Below are 18,612 nucleotides of genomic sequence, written 5' to 3' on the forward strand. Positions count from 1 at the left end.
GGGGGGGGGGGGGGGTTAGGGATAGATGGGCAATAGGCAGGGACAGGAAGAAAAAAAAAAAGGGATGGTGGGAGCTACCCTTTAACACTTGATAGTCCATAAGAGGGATGGGGACCCAGGGGACACTGCAATTTAGTCCGCCAGACAGGACAGCAAGGGTAGAGGGCTGCAACTCCTGTACTGGGCCACCACATTAGTGTCCCCTCATCTCCCCCCATGTGTCACAGTCATTACTGTCCTCCATCTCCCACTTGTGTCACAGTCATTAGTGTCCCCTCATCTCTCCCTTGTGTCAGTCATTAGTGTCCCCTTGTGTCACAGTCATTTGTGTCCCCTCATCTCCCCCGTGTGTCACAGTCATTACTGTCCCCTCATCTCCCACTTGTGTCACAGTCATTAGTGTCCCCTCATCTCCCCCTGTGTCACAGTCATTAGTGTCCCCTCATCTCCCCCTGTGTCACAGTCATTAGTGTCCCCTCATCTCTCCTTGTGTCACACTCATTAGTGTCCACTCAACTCCTCTATGTGTCACAGTCATTACTGTCTCCTCATCTTCCCCTTGTGTCACATTCATTAGCCTCCCCTCATCTCTCCCTGTGTCAGTCATTACTGTCCCCTCATATTCCCCTTGTGTCACAGTCATTAGCCTCCCCTCATCTCTCCGTGTCACAGTCATTATTGTCCACTAATCTCCTCCTTGTGTCACAGTCATTAGTGTTCCCTCATCCCCCACCTGTGTCACAGTCATTAGTGTCCCCTCATCTCTCACTGTGTCACAGTCATTAGTCTCCCCTCATCTCCCCCATGTGTCACAGTCATTAGTCTCCACTGATCTCTTCCTGTGTTACAGTAATTAGTGTCCCCTCATCTCCACTGTGTGACACAGTCATTGCTGTCCCCTCATCTCCCATTTGTGTCACAGTCATTAGTGTCCCCACATCTACCTGTGTCCCAGTCATTAGTGTCCACTCATCCCCACTCATGTCACAATTATAAGTGTCCCCTCATCTCCCCTCAGGTGTTTCCATCATTAGTGTCCCCCTCATCTCCCCTCATGTGTCACGATCATTAGTGTGTATGTGACATACATATACACATACATATACACACATACATATACACACACACATACATATACATACATACATACACACATACATACACACACATACATACATACACACAATACACACATACATACACACACACACACACACATACATACATACACACAATATACACATACATACATACCCATACATACATACACATAAACACACATACATACACATACATACATACATACCCATACATACACACACACATACATACACATACATACATACCCATACATACACACACACATACATACACATACATACATACATACCCATACATACACACACACATACATACACACACATACATACATACACACAATACACACATACATACACACACACACACACACACACATACATACATACACACAATATACACATACATACATACCCATACATACATACACATACATAAACACACATACATACATACCCATACATACATACCCATACATACACACACACATACATACACATACATACATACATACCCATACATACACACACACATACATACACATACATACATACCCATATATACACACACACATACATACACATACATACATACATACCCATACATACACACACACATACATACACACATACATATATACATATATACACACACAGACACAAAAAGTATTTAGTCAGCCACCAATTGTGCAAATTCTCCCCCTTATAATGATGAGAGGCTGTAATTATCATCATAGGTTATAACCTCAACTATGAGAGACAGAATGAGAAAAAATCTATAAAATCACATTGTCTGATTTCTAAAGAATTTATTTGCAAATTATGGTGGAAAATAAGTATTTGGTCACCTACAAACAAGGAAGATTTCTGCCTCTCACAGACCTGTAACTTTTAAGAGTCTCCTCTTTCCTCCTCTCGTTACCTGTATTAATGGCTCCTGTTTGAACTTTTTATCAGTATAAAAGACACCTGTCCACAACCTCAAACAGTCACACTCCAAACTCCACTATGGCCAAGACCAAAGAGCTGTCGAAGGACACCAGAAACAAAATTGTAGACCTGCACCAGGCTGGGAAGACTCAATCTGCAATAGGCAAGCAGCTTGGTGTGAAAAAATCAACTATGGGAGCAATTATTAGAAAATGGAAGACATACAAGACCACTGATAATCTCCCTCGATCTGGGGTTCCATGCAAGATCTCACCCTGTGGTGTCAAAATGATCATAAGAACAGTGAGCAAAACTCCCAGAACCACACAGGGGGACCTAGTAAATGACCTGCAGAGAGCTGGGACCAAAGGAACAAAGGCTACCATCAGTAACACACTACACCTCCAGGGACTCAAATCATGCAGTGCCAGACGTGTTCCCCTGCTTAAGCCAGTACATGCCCAGGCCCGTCTGAAGTTTGCTAGAGAGCATTTGGATGATCTAGAAGATAATTGGGAGAATGTCAGATGAAACCAAAGTAGAACTTTTTGGTATAAACTCAACTCGTCGTGTTTGGAGGAGACAGAATTCTGGGTTGCATCCAAAGAACACCATACCTACTGTGAAGCATGGGTGTGGAAACGTCATGCTTTGGGGCTGTTTTTCAGCAAAGGGACCAGGACAACTGATCCATATAAAGGAAAGAATGAATGGGGCCATGTATGGTGAGACTTTGAGTGAAAACCTCCTTCCACCAGCAAGGGCATTGAAGATGAAACGTGTCTGGGTCTTTCAGCATGACAATGATCCCAAAAACACTGCCCGGGCAACAAAGGAGTGGCTTCGTAAGAAGCATTTCAAGGTCCTGGAGTGGCCTAGCCAGTCTCCAGATCTCAACCCCATAGAAAACCTTTGGAGGGAGTTGAAAGTCTGTGTTGCCCAGCGACAGCCCCAAAACATCACTGCTCTAGAGGAGATCTGCATGGAGGAATGGGCCAAAATACCAGCAACAGTGTGTGAGAACCTTGTGAAGACAGAAAACATGTGACCTCTGACATTGCCAACAAAGGGGATATAACAAAGTATTGAGATGAACTTTTCTTATTGACCACGTACTTGTTTTCCACCAAAATTTGCAAATAAATTCTTACATTTTTTTTTCTCATTCTGTCTCTTATAGTTGAGGTTATAACCTATGATAATAATTACAGCCTCATCTTTATAAGGGGGAGAACTTGTACAATTGGGGGCTGACTAAATACTTTTTTGCCCTTCTGTACAATGAGTTATATATATATATATATAATTATTATTATTATTTAGTTACATTTTTATTTATAAAATCTGCCAAAAATGTTTGTGAATTTTTCGAAGCCTAAATTCCTTATTTATCATAGGAGGCAGTCGCACATTTGCATCACTATATATAACATAAGAATAAAACATTTACTGCCTAGATAATTTCAGTGAATAATGGTTGACATCGGCAAATGCCACGTACAGCGCCAAACATTTTTGTGCATATCTGATATACAGTATAAAGTTTTCTCTTTTGGTAATAGTCGCTCATACTGTGTCTCCTGTACATTGTGTTTCGTTGCTTCCCAGCTCGGGACTCTTCAGTAGATACATTATCATACATTCCTGTATTGTCTGTGTGTGTGCTGCTCCTCGGGGGCGTGTCCTAATCAGGTTTCCTTTTGTTTTTCTCTGCAGGTCACTTTGCATTTGACCCCAATCTCCTCCCTCCAGGTTCATAGCAAACCTCTGGTGTTCATCTTAAACGCCCCGCGGCCCGTGATGTGGGAGCTGAAGACCGAGAGACTAGAAGCCGACGTTGCGAGATATTTCTTTGTGAGTATATCTATATATCTATATATCTATATGTGTTTTTACAAAAATTAGCAGAAACGAGTTTGTGTCTGCGATTCATATATTGGGTAATTTTGTGACATCATCGTAGCTGCCTGTGCTGAGCATACTGACCCCCGTGTTATTGAGGGTCCTACTAGTCTTTAGGATCATGGAGATCATTGGATCCTGGCGATGTTGTGATGTAACAGAAGACGTCTTATTACCGGACACACGGTTTTGGTTAAGACTGAAAGGTCTTCCCTGACTAACACTTTGTATTAGTCATCTGGTTAGTCAGACAATTAAAAAGGGCCTGGCTCTCGTATGATTGCTTGGGGAGATGGTTTTCTGTATTTCACATTGTTCTATCTATATAAAAATAAAAAAAAGTCCAAAGAAGCGGCGGCACATCCACCCAGGGTCAATGTACGGTATACTGGTGCACGCAGTCATGGGGGGCTTGATTAGGGAATTCAACTTCAACACCGTAGAAAAAAAACGCAGCACAAATAAGTGTCTCAAGTGCAATAAAAGTTCAGTTTTTTCCATCTTTAGAAAGATATACAAAAAGTGCAACGTTTCGGTAATCTCACACCACCTGCCTGAAGATGGAATAAATAGCATAGATTCTACTGTATCTATCTATCTATCTCATATCTATCTATCTCATATCTATCTCATATCTATCTATCTCATATCTATCTATCTCATATCTATCTATAAACTCAGGAGAAAATAAAGATAATTGGTTTTCTCAATCCATAAAATGATAAAGGTATCCCTTGGTGAAAGTAAATATTATATAACAAAAGTGAAAAATCACCAATAGGGTTTAGATATCAAATCTTAATTTATTTCACTGATAAAATCGTTATCAAAAAGTGTTAACTAATAATGGGAGGGGGGTGAGGGTACAGGTGAATGCCTACACTCAGATCCCTACCTATTCTAGGGGGGGGTTCCTAAACTAAGTGTGGATAGGAATGGGGAACATAGAGACAATATATACAGATAAGTTAGCCTCTTCTACCAACGCGTTTCGCCTAATGTGGAAACATAGGCTCATCAGGGGACAAGAGGGTAACAAATATATACAACGATGACAAGGTATTAGTACATTGAAGCATAGATGAGTTAACACTTAGGTACTAAACGATTGACATAGAACAGATACAATCTGATAAGTAAAAGAAGATAGGAATTGGTCACAGTGGTCAGGGACAGTCAAACTTGGGTATATGTTGTCAGTGTCTAATTGTCAAAATATAGATGCATAGAGACATTTAGAAATGGGATATCAGATACAGTACAGTATTAGACCTAAATGATGTATAATGGTGTCCTATACAGGTTAAGGTATTAATAAAAAGATAATCTTCAGAGTATTTAGATTCACTCCATGTAAAATTTCATACTGCAAAAAACAAATTAGAGGACATGAGACATCCAATCTCAAAGAATATTTATAAAGATTCCAAATCGTATAGCAATTTATCTTACCACAGGTGTGAATATGTGGTAGACGCCATAGTCAATAGAAAATGATGATAAATCAATAAGGTACCGTTAGGTCTAGACAAAAAAGATAAAAGCAAAAAATTGTAGTGTCCAACCACAGTACAAAACCAAATAAATAGAAAACAAAGGACCCATCACATACCCTGATGCGACAACCTGTACATGTATGATATCCCATATAAACCAGATTCAATTGGTTCCAAATCTAAGTTGATAACTGTGAACCCAAAAGAACATCAATTGAAATTATCCATGTGCTTATAGTATGAGTATATACTGATAAAGTAATAAGATACAAAGTAAGCCAGTTGTACTGACCTGTCCACAGCCACTAAATAGAGTCAGCGTGTGCATAGACAAGATAAGGCCATTTAGCCCGAGATAAATCCCAGGTAGCTAAAGAGAGAAAATATGCAGCCAGATCAAAAAGAAGGAAACTGAATGAACAGTCTATAAGTAAGATGCATAAAATAACTCCTTGAGTACCTTGTTAGATGAAGATATGATGTCTGCTACCGGAGGTGGTGAGCGCCAGCACGCCGCTGGATATCGGAGCTCACCCGGCGTTTAAATAGAGCTCCCGGGCGTCTTTGATGATGCTGCTTCCGGTGTATGGAACGCAGCAAAGACGTCACATCCGGCGAATTGACCCGCACAGAAGGCGGAACTAATCGCGGCGCCACACACATCGTGTGGAGCGCAACCGGAAGTTTACTGTGGTTCAATGGACCGCAGACCCAGGCAACTACCGATGCCTGGAACGCAAAGTGACATATCTTCCGGTCCCCATGAACCGCAAGAAAGGAGCAATAGGAGTTAGAAAATAACCGCAATTGATCAAGATGCTAACCTAGATTGACACCAAAACATGTCACATCACATCGGGTTACGATCCATTGACCTGGCATAACAATTCCAAATAATATGGAAAGATAATAAATAAGAATAAATATAAACCAAGTACAGTAGGGACAAGGGAGCCTACCTAAAAAAACACATGGAAAATTATAAGTAGTTTGTCTGTTCGAGTACCACTGGGGCCCAATGATATAGATGGCATACAAATGATAAAGTAGGGATAGAAGGAGGGGGGGAAGGGGGGAGGGGGAAAGAGGGAGGAGACCAAACTGAACAATCCCATGACCTCTTAGGGTATCCGCCGAGATTTTAAATGTATGATGCAAATGAAATTGCGTCATTAAGTCCAAAAGGGACATAAGTCCGCAACTGGTAAATCCATTTAGTCTCTATTTGAAGAAGTTTTTTGTCTAGATCTCCACCCCTACTATCTAGTTGAACCGTAGTAACACTCTGGAAAGTTAGATTACAAGGAGAGTCTGGGTGGAAAAGATGCATGTGATTAGATAGGGTTTTATCCCTTTTATTTCTTATGTCCCCTATATGTTCAAGAATACGTCGTCTAAATTGTCTACTAGTTTTTCCGACGTATCCCTTGGGACAGGTACAGGAGGCTAAGTAAATGACACCCATTGTTTTGCAATTCGCATAATTGCGATTAATGTAGACATGATCATCAGTATAACGTTTAAAGGTTTTTGATACTTTAATGTAGTCACAGGCTTTACATCCCCCACATCTAAATGTGCCCTTGATTTTTTGGTTAAGCCACGTGGATTGTTTCGGAGTGGAGAGGTGACTATGTACTAGGAGGTCCTGTAGATTTTGAGACCTTCTATAGGTCACTATTGCTCTATCTTCAATTAGTTGTCCTACCAGTGGGTCACTTTTTAAGATGGGCCAGTGACAATTGATAATTGATCTGATATCTGACGCTGCCGCATCAAAGGTGGCAATTATGCGTGGAGCAGTCGTCTCATCAGGAATCCTGTCTTTTGATTTGAGAAGACTGTTTCTGTCCTTTGTACATGCATTTTGGTATGCTTGTTTTAAAACTCTGTCGGGATATCCTCTTTGTCTGAAACGTGACCTAAGGTCACTGGCCTCTAATTTAAAGGCATTATCTGAAGAGCAATTTCGTCGAATACGATGGTATTGCCCTTTAGGTATACCCTTTTTTAAGGGGACTGGATGATGACTTTCCCACCTAAGTAGATTGTTGCCTGCAGTAGGTTTTCTGTATACTTTAGTATGAATGGTGCCGTCTTTACTACGTTCCAATGTAACATCTAAAAAATTTAGAGAATTTTTGTTAATCTCATATGTGAACCTTAGGCCAATATTGTTCACATTGATATCTTTGATAAAGTCATGAAAAGACTCAGATGTTCCAGACCAAATGATCGCTATATCGTCAATATAGCGTGCCCAGAGTATGATGGAATTATGGTACATTGAGTAGTGGTCATTGAAGATAACCGTTTCCTCCCACCAACCCAGGAGCATGTTGGCATATGTGGGGGCCACTGGGGACCCCATAGCCGTGCCCCTGAGTTGGTGGTATATTTTACGGTTGAACAGAAAGAAGTTATGTGTCAAGATGAATGATAGTAATGTCATGATTAGATTGTTATGGGGTGTCAGAAGTACACTTCTGCTTTTCAGGTAAAACTCGACTGCCTCCAAGCCTGACTTGTGAGGAATGGAACTATAGAGTGCTTCCACGTCGATCGTGCACAGCCAGTGATTTTGTTCCAGGGTGATGCCCTCCAATTTTAATAATAGATCAGTTGTGTCTCTGGTGTATGACGGTAGACTCAGGACAAATGGTCTAAGTATTTTGTCCAAATAAATGCTTATGTTTTGGGTCAGATTGTCCACACCCGAGACAATTGGGCGACATTTAAGAGGTGATAGCCCTTTGTGTACCTTGGGTAATCCATAAAAAGTGGATGTCCGTGGGTGGAGAGGAAGTAAAAAGGAAAACTCATTCTCATCAATTAATTTAGCGGATTTTGCCTCCAAAAGGATGTTTTTGAGTTCTTTATGATATTTTATAGTGGGATTGGAGTCTAGAATTCGATAGGTAGTGTTGTCGTTCAATACCTGCAAACACATTTGAACATATTGGTCCTGATTCATAATCACCAAATTCCCTCCTTTATCAGAAGGTTTGATAATTATATCAGTGTTGCTTTTGAGTGACTCGAGCGCGGCCGACTCCGATCTTGATAGATTATAACTAGGTATTTGAAAATTAGAGAGAGTAAGTTCAATATTTCGACAGACTATATCGACAAAACTGTCGATACAGTCATGATCTCCCACTGGTGGGAACCGGGTACTTTTGGGTTTTAGTTTGGTAAAAGGGCCTTCTCCTGGAACCCTATCACTTTCTGATAGCAGTGAGTTAAGTGTAACTATACCCTCTAGGTCCGATGGAGTGATACCAAGGGTGGTACAAGTACGTGTGTCCTGCATTTTAAAGAATTTTTTCCACTTTAATTTTCGTCCAAAGAGGTGGATATCTTTTATCCATTCAAAAGTTTTGGGGACAGCTGTCGGTACAAATGATAGACCTTTGTTCAAAACTGCTCGTTCATGTTCTGTAAGAACATGTGCAGAGAGATTGATGATCTGATTGTCCGTTGGTTCTACTAGCTCCTGGGTACCTGTCCCTGTGGCCCTTGCTCCAAAAAAGAGGGAGAAGATGATGTATATGATTGTGATTGTCCAGCCATTGATGGATGAGGAGATGCGGCTGGGATAGAGGAGGTTTGTCCAGGAGGTATAAATGACCCTCTTCCTCTTCCTCTTGGGTTCCTGCCCCTGCCTCGTGGATTGTGATTCCATCTCTGTCCACCGTATCTCGTTTTGTATGGTGAACGATAATTGGGATTTCTAGATTTGTCAGAATCCGATAGTTCTGCTTCCGAAGAGGAAATATCAGTATCGGTAATTCTGTTGGGCTCCTGTCCAATGAAGGAATATGCCCGATTGTCCCTGAATTCTGTAAGGTCTCTTTTGAATTGTTTGTGTTTACGTTCTTTCAGCACAAATTTATATTTCTCTATGTTGTTCTGTAACTCACCCTCTTTTTTGGTAAAGTCTGGGTCACTTCTCAATGTGTTAGCAGTCTTTATCAGGTCTTGTAATTTAGTTGTGACTGTATCTAGATTGATTTTTTCTTCGTCATATCTATCTATCTCATATCTATCTATCTATCTATCTATCTATCTATCTCATATCTATCTATCTCCTATCTATCTATCTATCTCATATCTATCTATCTCATATCTATCTATCTCATATCTATCTATCTATCTATCTATCTATCTCATATCTATCTATCTCATATCTATCTATCTATCTCATATCTATCTATCTATCTCATATCTATCTATCTATCTCATATCTATCTATCTATCTCATATCTATCTATCTATCTCATATCTATCTCATATCTATCTATTTATCTCATATCTATCTCACATCTATCTATCTCATATCTATCTATCTATCTTACATCTATCTATCTATCTATCTCATATCTATCTATCTCATATCTAATTAATATCAATCTATCTCATATCTATCTATCTATCTCATATCTATCTATCTCATATCTATCTATCTCATATCTATCTATCTCATATCTATCTATCTATCTATCTCATATCTATCTATCTCATATCTATCTCATATCTATCTCATATCTATCTATCTCATATCTATCTATCTCATATCTATCTATCTATCTATCTATCTCATATCTATCTATCTCATATCTATCTATCTATCTATCTCATATCTATCTATCTCATATCTATCTATCTCATATCTATCTCATATCTATCTATCTCATATCTATCTATCTCATATCTATCTATCTCATATCTATCTATCTCATATCTATCTATCTCATATCTATCTATCTCATATCTATCTATAATCCCATATACAAAGAAAGGAGGAATGGCACTCACCGCTTACTGTAATTTCTTTCTTTTATTCTCCATAAAGTGCAGGTGCTTTAAAAAGGCATTTCACCCAGCCGGGTGTGGACGCCAGTGCGCGTGCTACAGGTAACAATTGTTTCGCTCTGGCTTGAGCTTCAACAGACCTTCCCTTTCCCATGCTCCTTCATTCCTTATAACACGTCATGAAGGATCCACGGGGCGGGGATTACAAGCACAATAGGTTTAAAAAACAGTGTAAAGTGCAAAAAACACATACATTTAAAACCAAAAACTAAGTAACTACAAAAATAATCCTAAGTCAATCCTGTCATTTAATCCTCCTAATTCCTGTGCACCAGTTTTCAAAATCCATTTTGCTTCGATCTCGCGGAGGATTTTTTCATTATCTTTACCTTGAGTACAAATTAACCTTTTAATGCCCATAAATTTCAGGACGCTTGCATCTCCATTGTGTGCCGAATTAATATGTTCTATTAATCTTGGGGAACCTTTTCCTGATTTTATTGACCAGGTGTGTTCCCGAAAACGTGTATTTAGTGCACGAATAGTGCTTCCTATATAAAATCTCCCGCAGGTGCAAATTAATGCATACACTGCAAAGGAAGTTTTACAACAAATGAATTCGGTAATATTTTTTGTTTGGCCACCAATGGAGATGCATTTTCCTGGTTGGAAATATGCGCACCAATTGCATCGTCCACACTTATAGTTCCCGACTACTGCGTTTTTTTCTAACCATGTTTTGTTACTTTCCTTTTCTTTATATTTGCTACGTACTAATTCATCTTTTAGATTTTTTGTACGTTTAAAAGTAACTATTGGTTTATTTTTTCTAACATTCCCCATAAGCGGGTCTCTCTCAATTAAATGCCAATTAGAAAAAATAGCACTTTTTATTATTTCTGCCACTGGACTATATTTAAAGGAGAAACAGAACCTGTCATTTTCGGGATTTTTAATTTTTCGTTTGTTAGTTTTTTTATGGAGTAGAGTTTTTCTATCTAATTTTCTAGCTCTAATTAATGCTTCAGTTAACACGGTCTGAGGGTATCCCCTTAACAGAAAGCGCTTCGTTAGGGTCTCGGCTTGTTGCTCAAATGTTTCATCCGAGCTGTTAATCCTCCTTAATCGTAAATATTGGCTGTATGGGATTGCGTTCCTGGTATGGGATGGGTGATAGCTCTGGTAATGTAAATACGAATTTGACGCTGTTTCCTTTCTATAACCTTCTGTTTCCAGAATACCATTTTTTGCTATCACACGTACATCCAGGAACTCCAATTCCTCTTTACTCCATTTACATGTGAAGAACATGTTCATGTCATTGTTATTTAACAAGGACATGAACCCTTTGAAATCCTCCACAGACCCGTTCCAAAGTAGGAAAACATCATCTACAAAGCGAAAATAACAACGTATAAATTTAAGAAATGGGTTTCTCAAACAGAAAACATATTTTTCCTCAAAATAGGCAAGAAAAAGGTTAGCCAGGGTACATGCTACCGGGGTCCCCATCGCGGTCCCCCGGTTTTGGCTGTACCACTGGCTACCAAACTTAAATACATTATTACCTAAGATGAATGCAAGAGATTCTCCGATAAATTTAATATAAGCTTCACTTTTTCCTGCTTTTCCCAAGATTTCCTCAATGCACTGGACGGCCAGCCCCTGGGGGATCCTAGTGTAAAGACTCTCCACGTCTATGGATACTATTAGGAAATCATCCTGCCAGGGGATGCCATCCAGAGCAGTGAGGAAATCATTGGTGTCTTTTACGAGGGAGGGAACATTCTGTAATAAGGGTCTAAGTAACCAATCCATATATTTCGATAGAGATTCCGTTAGAGACCCCACCCCGGAGACAATCGGTCTCCCGGGTGGGTTCTCCAGTGTTTTATGTATTTTCGGCAAAAAATACCAATTGGCCTCTTTTGGTGTTTCGGGAAATAACCGTTTTGCCAAATTCTCTGAGAGAATTCCCATTTCTACCTGTTTTCGTAAGAAAGACTGTAATTTAGATGTCAGTATTTTCATGGGATTTTTTTCTAATTTTGTATAGGTGATCGGATCATTTAATTGGCGCAATGCCTCTTTTTCATAATAATCTCTAGATAATATCACAGCGTTACCCCCCTTATCTGCCTTCTTTATAATAATTTCGTCATGATTCTTTAGCCATTTCAAGGCATCTAATTCTTCTTTGGCAAGATTAGGGGGGACGCGGGGATAAATTAGAGCTCGTACTTCAGCTAATACTTTTTGTTGGAAAATATCAATGTTCCCTCCAGGAGTCAACTGGGGTGAGAACCTTGACTTATTTCCACCTCTAAATTCTGCAATCTCAATAGTGTCGATCTCTTCTTTATCTAGAATATTTGATTCTTCACCCATTAAATCTAGAAGTGCTCTAAGACCTTCCTTTTCTATATCATTTATCTCTCCCATAATACTAAAGCCCAAGGGGCCTATCACAGTTGGTACCTCTCCCTCCCTCCTTTTTTCCTCTTTTTCTACTTTATTTTTATCTGAAAAAAATCTCTTTAAGTTTAATTTTCGTATACTTCGGAACAGGTCAATTTCAAAATCTTCAAAATCAAATTTTTCTGTCAAACAAAAATTTAAGCCTTTTTTAAGTAGCGATTCAACTCCGGATTTCAATGCAATACCAGACAGATTTATTACGCTTGCAGCGTCCCTTGAGGTAGAATCAGAGTTCTTGTCCATAAGTCCGGGACTCGGATCTCCATATTCTAATCCTGCTGCCAAGAGACCCACTTCCTTTTGTGTTTCAAGGAGCTTTTTCTTTTTCCTTCCTCCTCTCCGTATCCTTCTTTTTTCTTTTGTATATTTTTCTCTGCTTCCCCGTTTTTTGATGGACCTTGGGGTTTATTCACATTATCTTCTCTCTGTATCCTTTTATTTTCCAAATCTTCTGAGCTACTCGAATCAGATTCGGTAGTCCAGGTGTCAGAGAATTTTTTATTTTTATTTTTATTTCCTTTCTTTTTGTAGAAATTTCTACCTCCTTTTTTTACATTTTCATTTCTTTTTTGAAAAATATTGCCACTTTCGTAATCTTCGCGATCGCGCAAAAATTTATCCCTTTTTGTATCCTTTAATATCTTTTGTAGATGTATTAATCTTTTTTCCAATTTTTTCATAAAGTCGTTATAGGTTTGTTCAGACACACGTTTCTTGAGTTCCAACTTGGCTGCTTTTAATTCAGCTGTTACTCGATTATATTCTTCAGTGTTTCTTTCTAACACTAGATTTAATATGCCAAGGGAATAAGATTTATGCAATTCTGTCCATTTCAACATAAAAGTGGGATCATTTGCAAATTGGGACGCTTCCTTATAGCCTCTAAGTCCTCTTGGGACCCTTTCGCAATCCTGATATGATTCCAGGGAATTTATAGTCCAGAAGAGGCGCGTCTCTTTTTCTGCAAGGTTTGAGATTTTATACTCAAGTGTTTTGGTGCTCATGAATTGACATGGATCTTTAGTGTTACAAAGTTTAAAAATTGCATTGGTATTGCATTGAAATCCGGAGTTGAATCGCTACTTAAAAAAGGCTTAAATTTTTGTTTGACAGAAAAATTTGATTTTGAAGATTTTGAAATTGACCTGTTCCGAAGTATACGAAAATTAAACTTAAAGAGATTTTTTTCAGATAAAAATAAAGTAGAAAAAGAGGAAAAAAGGAGGGAGGGAGAGGTACCAACTGTGATAGGCCCCTTGGGCTTTAGTATTATGGGAGAGATAAATGATATAGAAAAGGAAGGTCTTAGAGCACTTCTAGATTTAATGGGTGAAGAATCAAATATTCTAGATAAAGAAGAGATCGACACTATTGAGATTGCAGAATTTAGAGGTGGAAATAAGTCAAGGTTCTCACCCCAGTTGACTCCTGGAGGGAACATTGATATTTTCCAACAAAAAGTATTAGCTGAAGTACGAGCTCTAATTTATCCCCGCGTCCCCCCTAATCTTGCCAAAGAAGAATTAGATGCCTTGAAATGGCTAAAGAATCATGACGAAATTATTATAAAGAAGGCAGATAAGGGGGGTAACGCTGTGATATTATCTAGAGATTATTATGAAAAAGAGGCATTGCGCCAATTAAATGATCCGATCACCTATACAAAATTAGAAAAAAATCCCATGAAAATACTGACATCTAAATTACAGTCTTTCTTACGAAAACAGGTAGAAATGGGAATTCTCTCAGAGAATTTGGCAAAACGGTTATTTCCCGAAACACCAAAAGAGGCCAATTGGTATTTTTTGCCGAAAATACATAAAACACTGGAGAACCCACCCGGGAGACCGATTGTCTCCGGGGTGGGGTCTCTAACGGAATCTCTATCGAAATATATGGATTGGTTACTTAGACCCTTATTACAGAATGTTCCCTCCCTCGTAAAAGACACCAATGATTTCCTCACTGCTCTGGATGGCATCCCCTGGCAGGATGATTTCCTAATAGTATCCATAGACGTGGAGAGTCTTTACACTAGGATCCCCCAGGGGCTGGCCGTCCAGTGCATTGAGGAAATCTTGGGAAAAGCAGGAAAAAGTGAAGCTTATATTAAATTTATCGGAGAATCTCTTGCATTCATCTTAGGTAATAATGTATTTAAGTTTGGTAGCCAGTGGTACAGCCAAAACCGGGGGACCGCGATGGGGACCCCGGTAGCATGTACCCTGGCTAACCTTTTTCTTGCCTATTTTGAGGAAAAATATGTTTTCTGTTTGAGAAACCCATTTCTTAAATTTATACGTTGTTATTTTCGCTTTGTAGATGATGTTTTCCTACTTTGGAACGGGTCTGTGGAGGATTTCAAAGGGTTCATGTCCTTGTTAAATAACAATGACATGAACATGTTCTTCACATGTAAATGGAGTAAAGAGGAATTGGAGTTCCTGGATGTACGTGTGATAGCAAAAAATGGTATTCTGGAAACAGAAGGTTATAGAAAGGAAACAGCGTCAAATTCGTATTTACATTACCAGAGCTATCACCCATCCCATACCAGGAACGCAATCCCATACAGCCAATATTTACGATTAAGGAGGATTAACAGCTCGGATGAAACATTTGAGCAACAAGCCGAGACCCTAACGAAGCGCTTTCTGTTAAGGGGATACCCTCAGACCGTGTTAACTGAAGCATTAATTAGAGCTAGAAAATTAGATAGAAAAACTCTACTCCATAAAAAAACTAACAAACGAAAAATTAAAAATCCCGAAAATGACAGGTTCTGTTTCTCCTTTAAATATAGTCCAGTGGCAGAAATAATAAAAAGTGCTATTTTTTCTAATTGGCATTTAATTGAGAGAGACCCGCTTATGGGGAATGTTAGAAAAAATAAACCAATAGTTACTTTTAAACGTACAAAAAATCTAAAAGATGAATTAGTACGTAGCAAATATAAAGAAAAGGAAAGTAACAAAACATGGTTAGAAAAAAACGCAGTAGTCGGGAACTATAAGTGTGGACGATGCAATTGGTGCGCATATTTCCAACCAGGAAAATGCATCTCCATTGGTGGCCAAACAAAAAATATTACCGAATTCATTTGTTGTAAAACTTCCTTTGCAGTGTATGCATTAATTTGCACCTGCGGGAGATTTTATATAGGAAGCACTATTCGTGCACTAAATACACGTTTTCGGGAACACACCTGGTCAATAAAATCAGGAAAAGGTTCCCCAAGATTAATAGAACATATTAATTCGGCACACAATGGAGATGCAAGCGTCCTGAAATTTATGGGCATTAAAAGGTTAATTTGTACTCAAGGTAAAGATAATGAAAAAATCCTCCGCGAGATCGAAGCAAAATGGATTTTGAAAACTGGTGCACAGGAATTAGGAGGATTAAATGACAGGATTGACTTAGGATTATTTTTGTAGTTACTTAGTTTTTGGTTTTAAATGTATGTGTTTTTTGCACTTTACACTGTTTTTTAAACCTATTGTGCTTGTAATCCCCGCCCCGTGGATCCTTCATGACGTGTTATAAGGAATGAAGGAGCATGGGAAAGGGAAGGTCTGTTGAAGCTCAAGCCAGAGCGAAACAATTGTTACCTGTAGCACGCGCACTGGCGTCCACACCCGGCTGGGTGAAATGCCTTTTTAAAGCACCTGCACTTTATGGAGAATAAAAGAAAGAAATTACAGTAAGCGGTGAGTGCCATTCCTCCTTTCTTTGTATATGGGATTCTGGATACTCTTCATTTTCATAAGGAATTGAGCACCACTAACTGTTATGGGACTGACCTGGTTCACATAGGAGTCACGGGAAGCTTGGCAGTGCCGGCCAGCTTTTCCTAATCTAAGTTGTCATATCTATCTATCTCATATCTATCTATCTCATATCTATCTATCTCATATCTATCTATCTCATATCTATCTATCTCATATCTATCTATCTATCTCATATCTATCTCATATCTATCTCATATCTATCTATCTATCTCATATCTATCTATCTCATATCTATCTATCTATCTATCTATCTATCTCATATCTATCTATCTATGATATTACACATTTATTACTTTCTAGAATTGAACACACTATACATAAGAGCCGAGCACTAAGCCTAATATGTATTTTCTTCTATTTCTTTGTGTCCTGGTGAAGGATCTGATGGTTTCCGATCGGTTTCGGTGCAGATTCCTGTGGTTCTGTAATGAATACGATACAATGGTCTCCACCCTATAGCGCAGTGTTGGCTCCTCGCCATCCCCGGCCGCTCGGCTCATTGAGGCTTTGGTTCCCTCTATGGTTTGCATTAATGGGCGCACAGCGGCCGTACATATTGTGGGCGCCGCTCGTCTTATTTGTAGGACTGCAGAAGGTTCTCATTGTTTCTATGATTCTCCATCACACTTCGCTCCTCCAGAGATTTTGGAATTATTGCTGCAGATAAATTCAAGACGTGGGGAAAGTTTCAGCTAAAAGGGAACTCCGACCTCCAGTGAAAACAACATGCTGCAGAAGCGTATGGCATCGTCCACCTGTCTGCCCCAGTTCTGATACCACAAGAATCCTTTTGTTTTAGGATCTTAGTCCTGCACTTATTGGTTGAGCAGTTGCTCAGTACTACAATTCCCAGAATGCATTGCTTTCCCTCAGCTCTTCATTACAGCCCTTCCTCCCTGCCTGCTCCCCTCCTACAGCACTCCTGCCAGAGCTGCTGCAGAACATCTTATTTCACAGCAGACTATCACATAATCAGTGAGATTACAGCACCTGCTGTATTCATTCAGTCTGCTCCTCTGCCTGTGGCGTTGCTCAGCACAAGGCAGCATGCTTTATACTTATTTCATTCTTCCCGAAATATCCCAATAGATATATATGTATATGATAGGACGCTGGTCAGAAATGGTGACATCACTCAGGGGGAGGGGCTTGAGTTCAGAGACAAGATCCAGCCATGCCTCCTGAGACAGCAGAGGATGATGCGTCTCCTCAGGGACCTGCTGAGACAACACCACACTGACAATGAGAGAACTACACAACTTACTGTCAGGAGAGAGGGAGGAGATGGGGAACTGAAGACAACACCACACTGACAACGAGAGGACTATACAACTTCCTGTCAGGAGAGAGGAAGACGCTTGGAAGCTGGAGACAACACCACACAGACAATGAAAGGACTACACAACTTCCTGTCAGGAGAGAGGGAGGGGATGGGCAACTGAAGACAACACCACACTGACAATGAGAGGACTATACAACTTCCTGTCAGGAGAGAGGAAGACGCTTGGAAGCTGGAGACAACACCACACTGACAATGAGAGAACTACACAACTTCCTGTAAGAAGAGAGGGAGGAGTGGGCAACTGAATACAACGCCACACTGACAACGAGAGGACTATACAACTTCCTGTCAGGAGAGAGGAAGACGCTTGGAAGCTGGAGACAACACCACACAGGCAATGAAAGGACTACACAACTTCCTGTCAGGGAGGCTAAAGCCGGTACAATTTCAGTAGGGGAGAGGATGAATTTTTGGTGGTATGAAATCCGGGGCAGACAGGTAAACAATGCTATGTGTCACTGCAGCAGTCTTATGTTTTTACCTGACCTCGGAGTACCCCTTTATAATTGGTCGGCTGTGTGTCCTGCAGTCTCATCTATTATAGGATTTTTATAGGATTTTATTAGTTTTCCATTTTGGTGATTTAGCAAAACCTTTTTTTATGTAGAGTTAACTGTAACCAGGCAGGAGTTGCGCCTCCCACGGGCCGTGCGCACTTTTTGTCTTTTTCTTGGCCGGTGATGAAAACAACATTCGGCGCTGTAAATAAATAGACAATCACCATAGAATAGAAATATCCGGCGGAAGGAACAGCGGGAATT

General features: G+C 39.7%; 1 protein-coding gene across 10 annotated transcripts in view; it reads left to right on the plus strand.

Moving 5' to 3' along the window:
* TGFBR3 (transforming growth factor beta receptor 3) overlaps positions 1-18,612 on the plus strand; it is a 378,593-nt gene that overhangs the window by 229,512 nt on the left and 130,469 nt on the right. For all 10 annotated transcript variants that reach the window (XM_056523161.1, XM_056523160.1, XM_056523159.1 and 7 more), the window contains one exon: positions 3,744-3,881. In XM_056523161.1, the coding sequence (XP_056379136.1) occupies positions 3,744-3,881 (138 nt within the window). The remainder of the gene's footprint in view (positions 1-3,743; positions 3,882-18,612) is intronic.

Source organism: Hyla sarda, chromosome 6, assembly GCF_029499605.1.
Source record: "Hyla sarda isolate aHylSar1 chromosome 6, aHylSar1.hap1, whole genome shotgun sequence".
In the NCBI taxonomy this organism is placed as follows: domain Eukaryota; kingdom Metazoa; phylum Chordata; class Amphibia; order Anura; family Hylidae; genus Hyla; species Hyla sarda.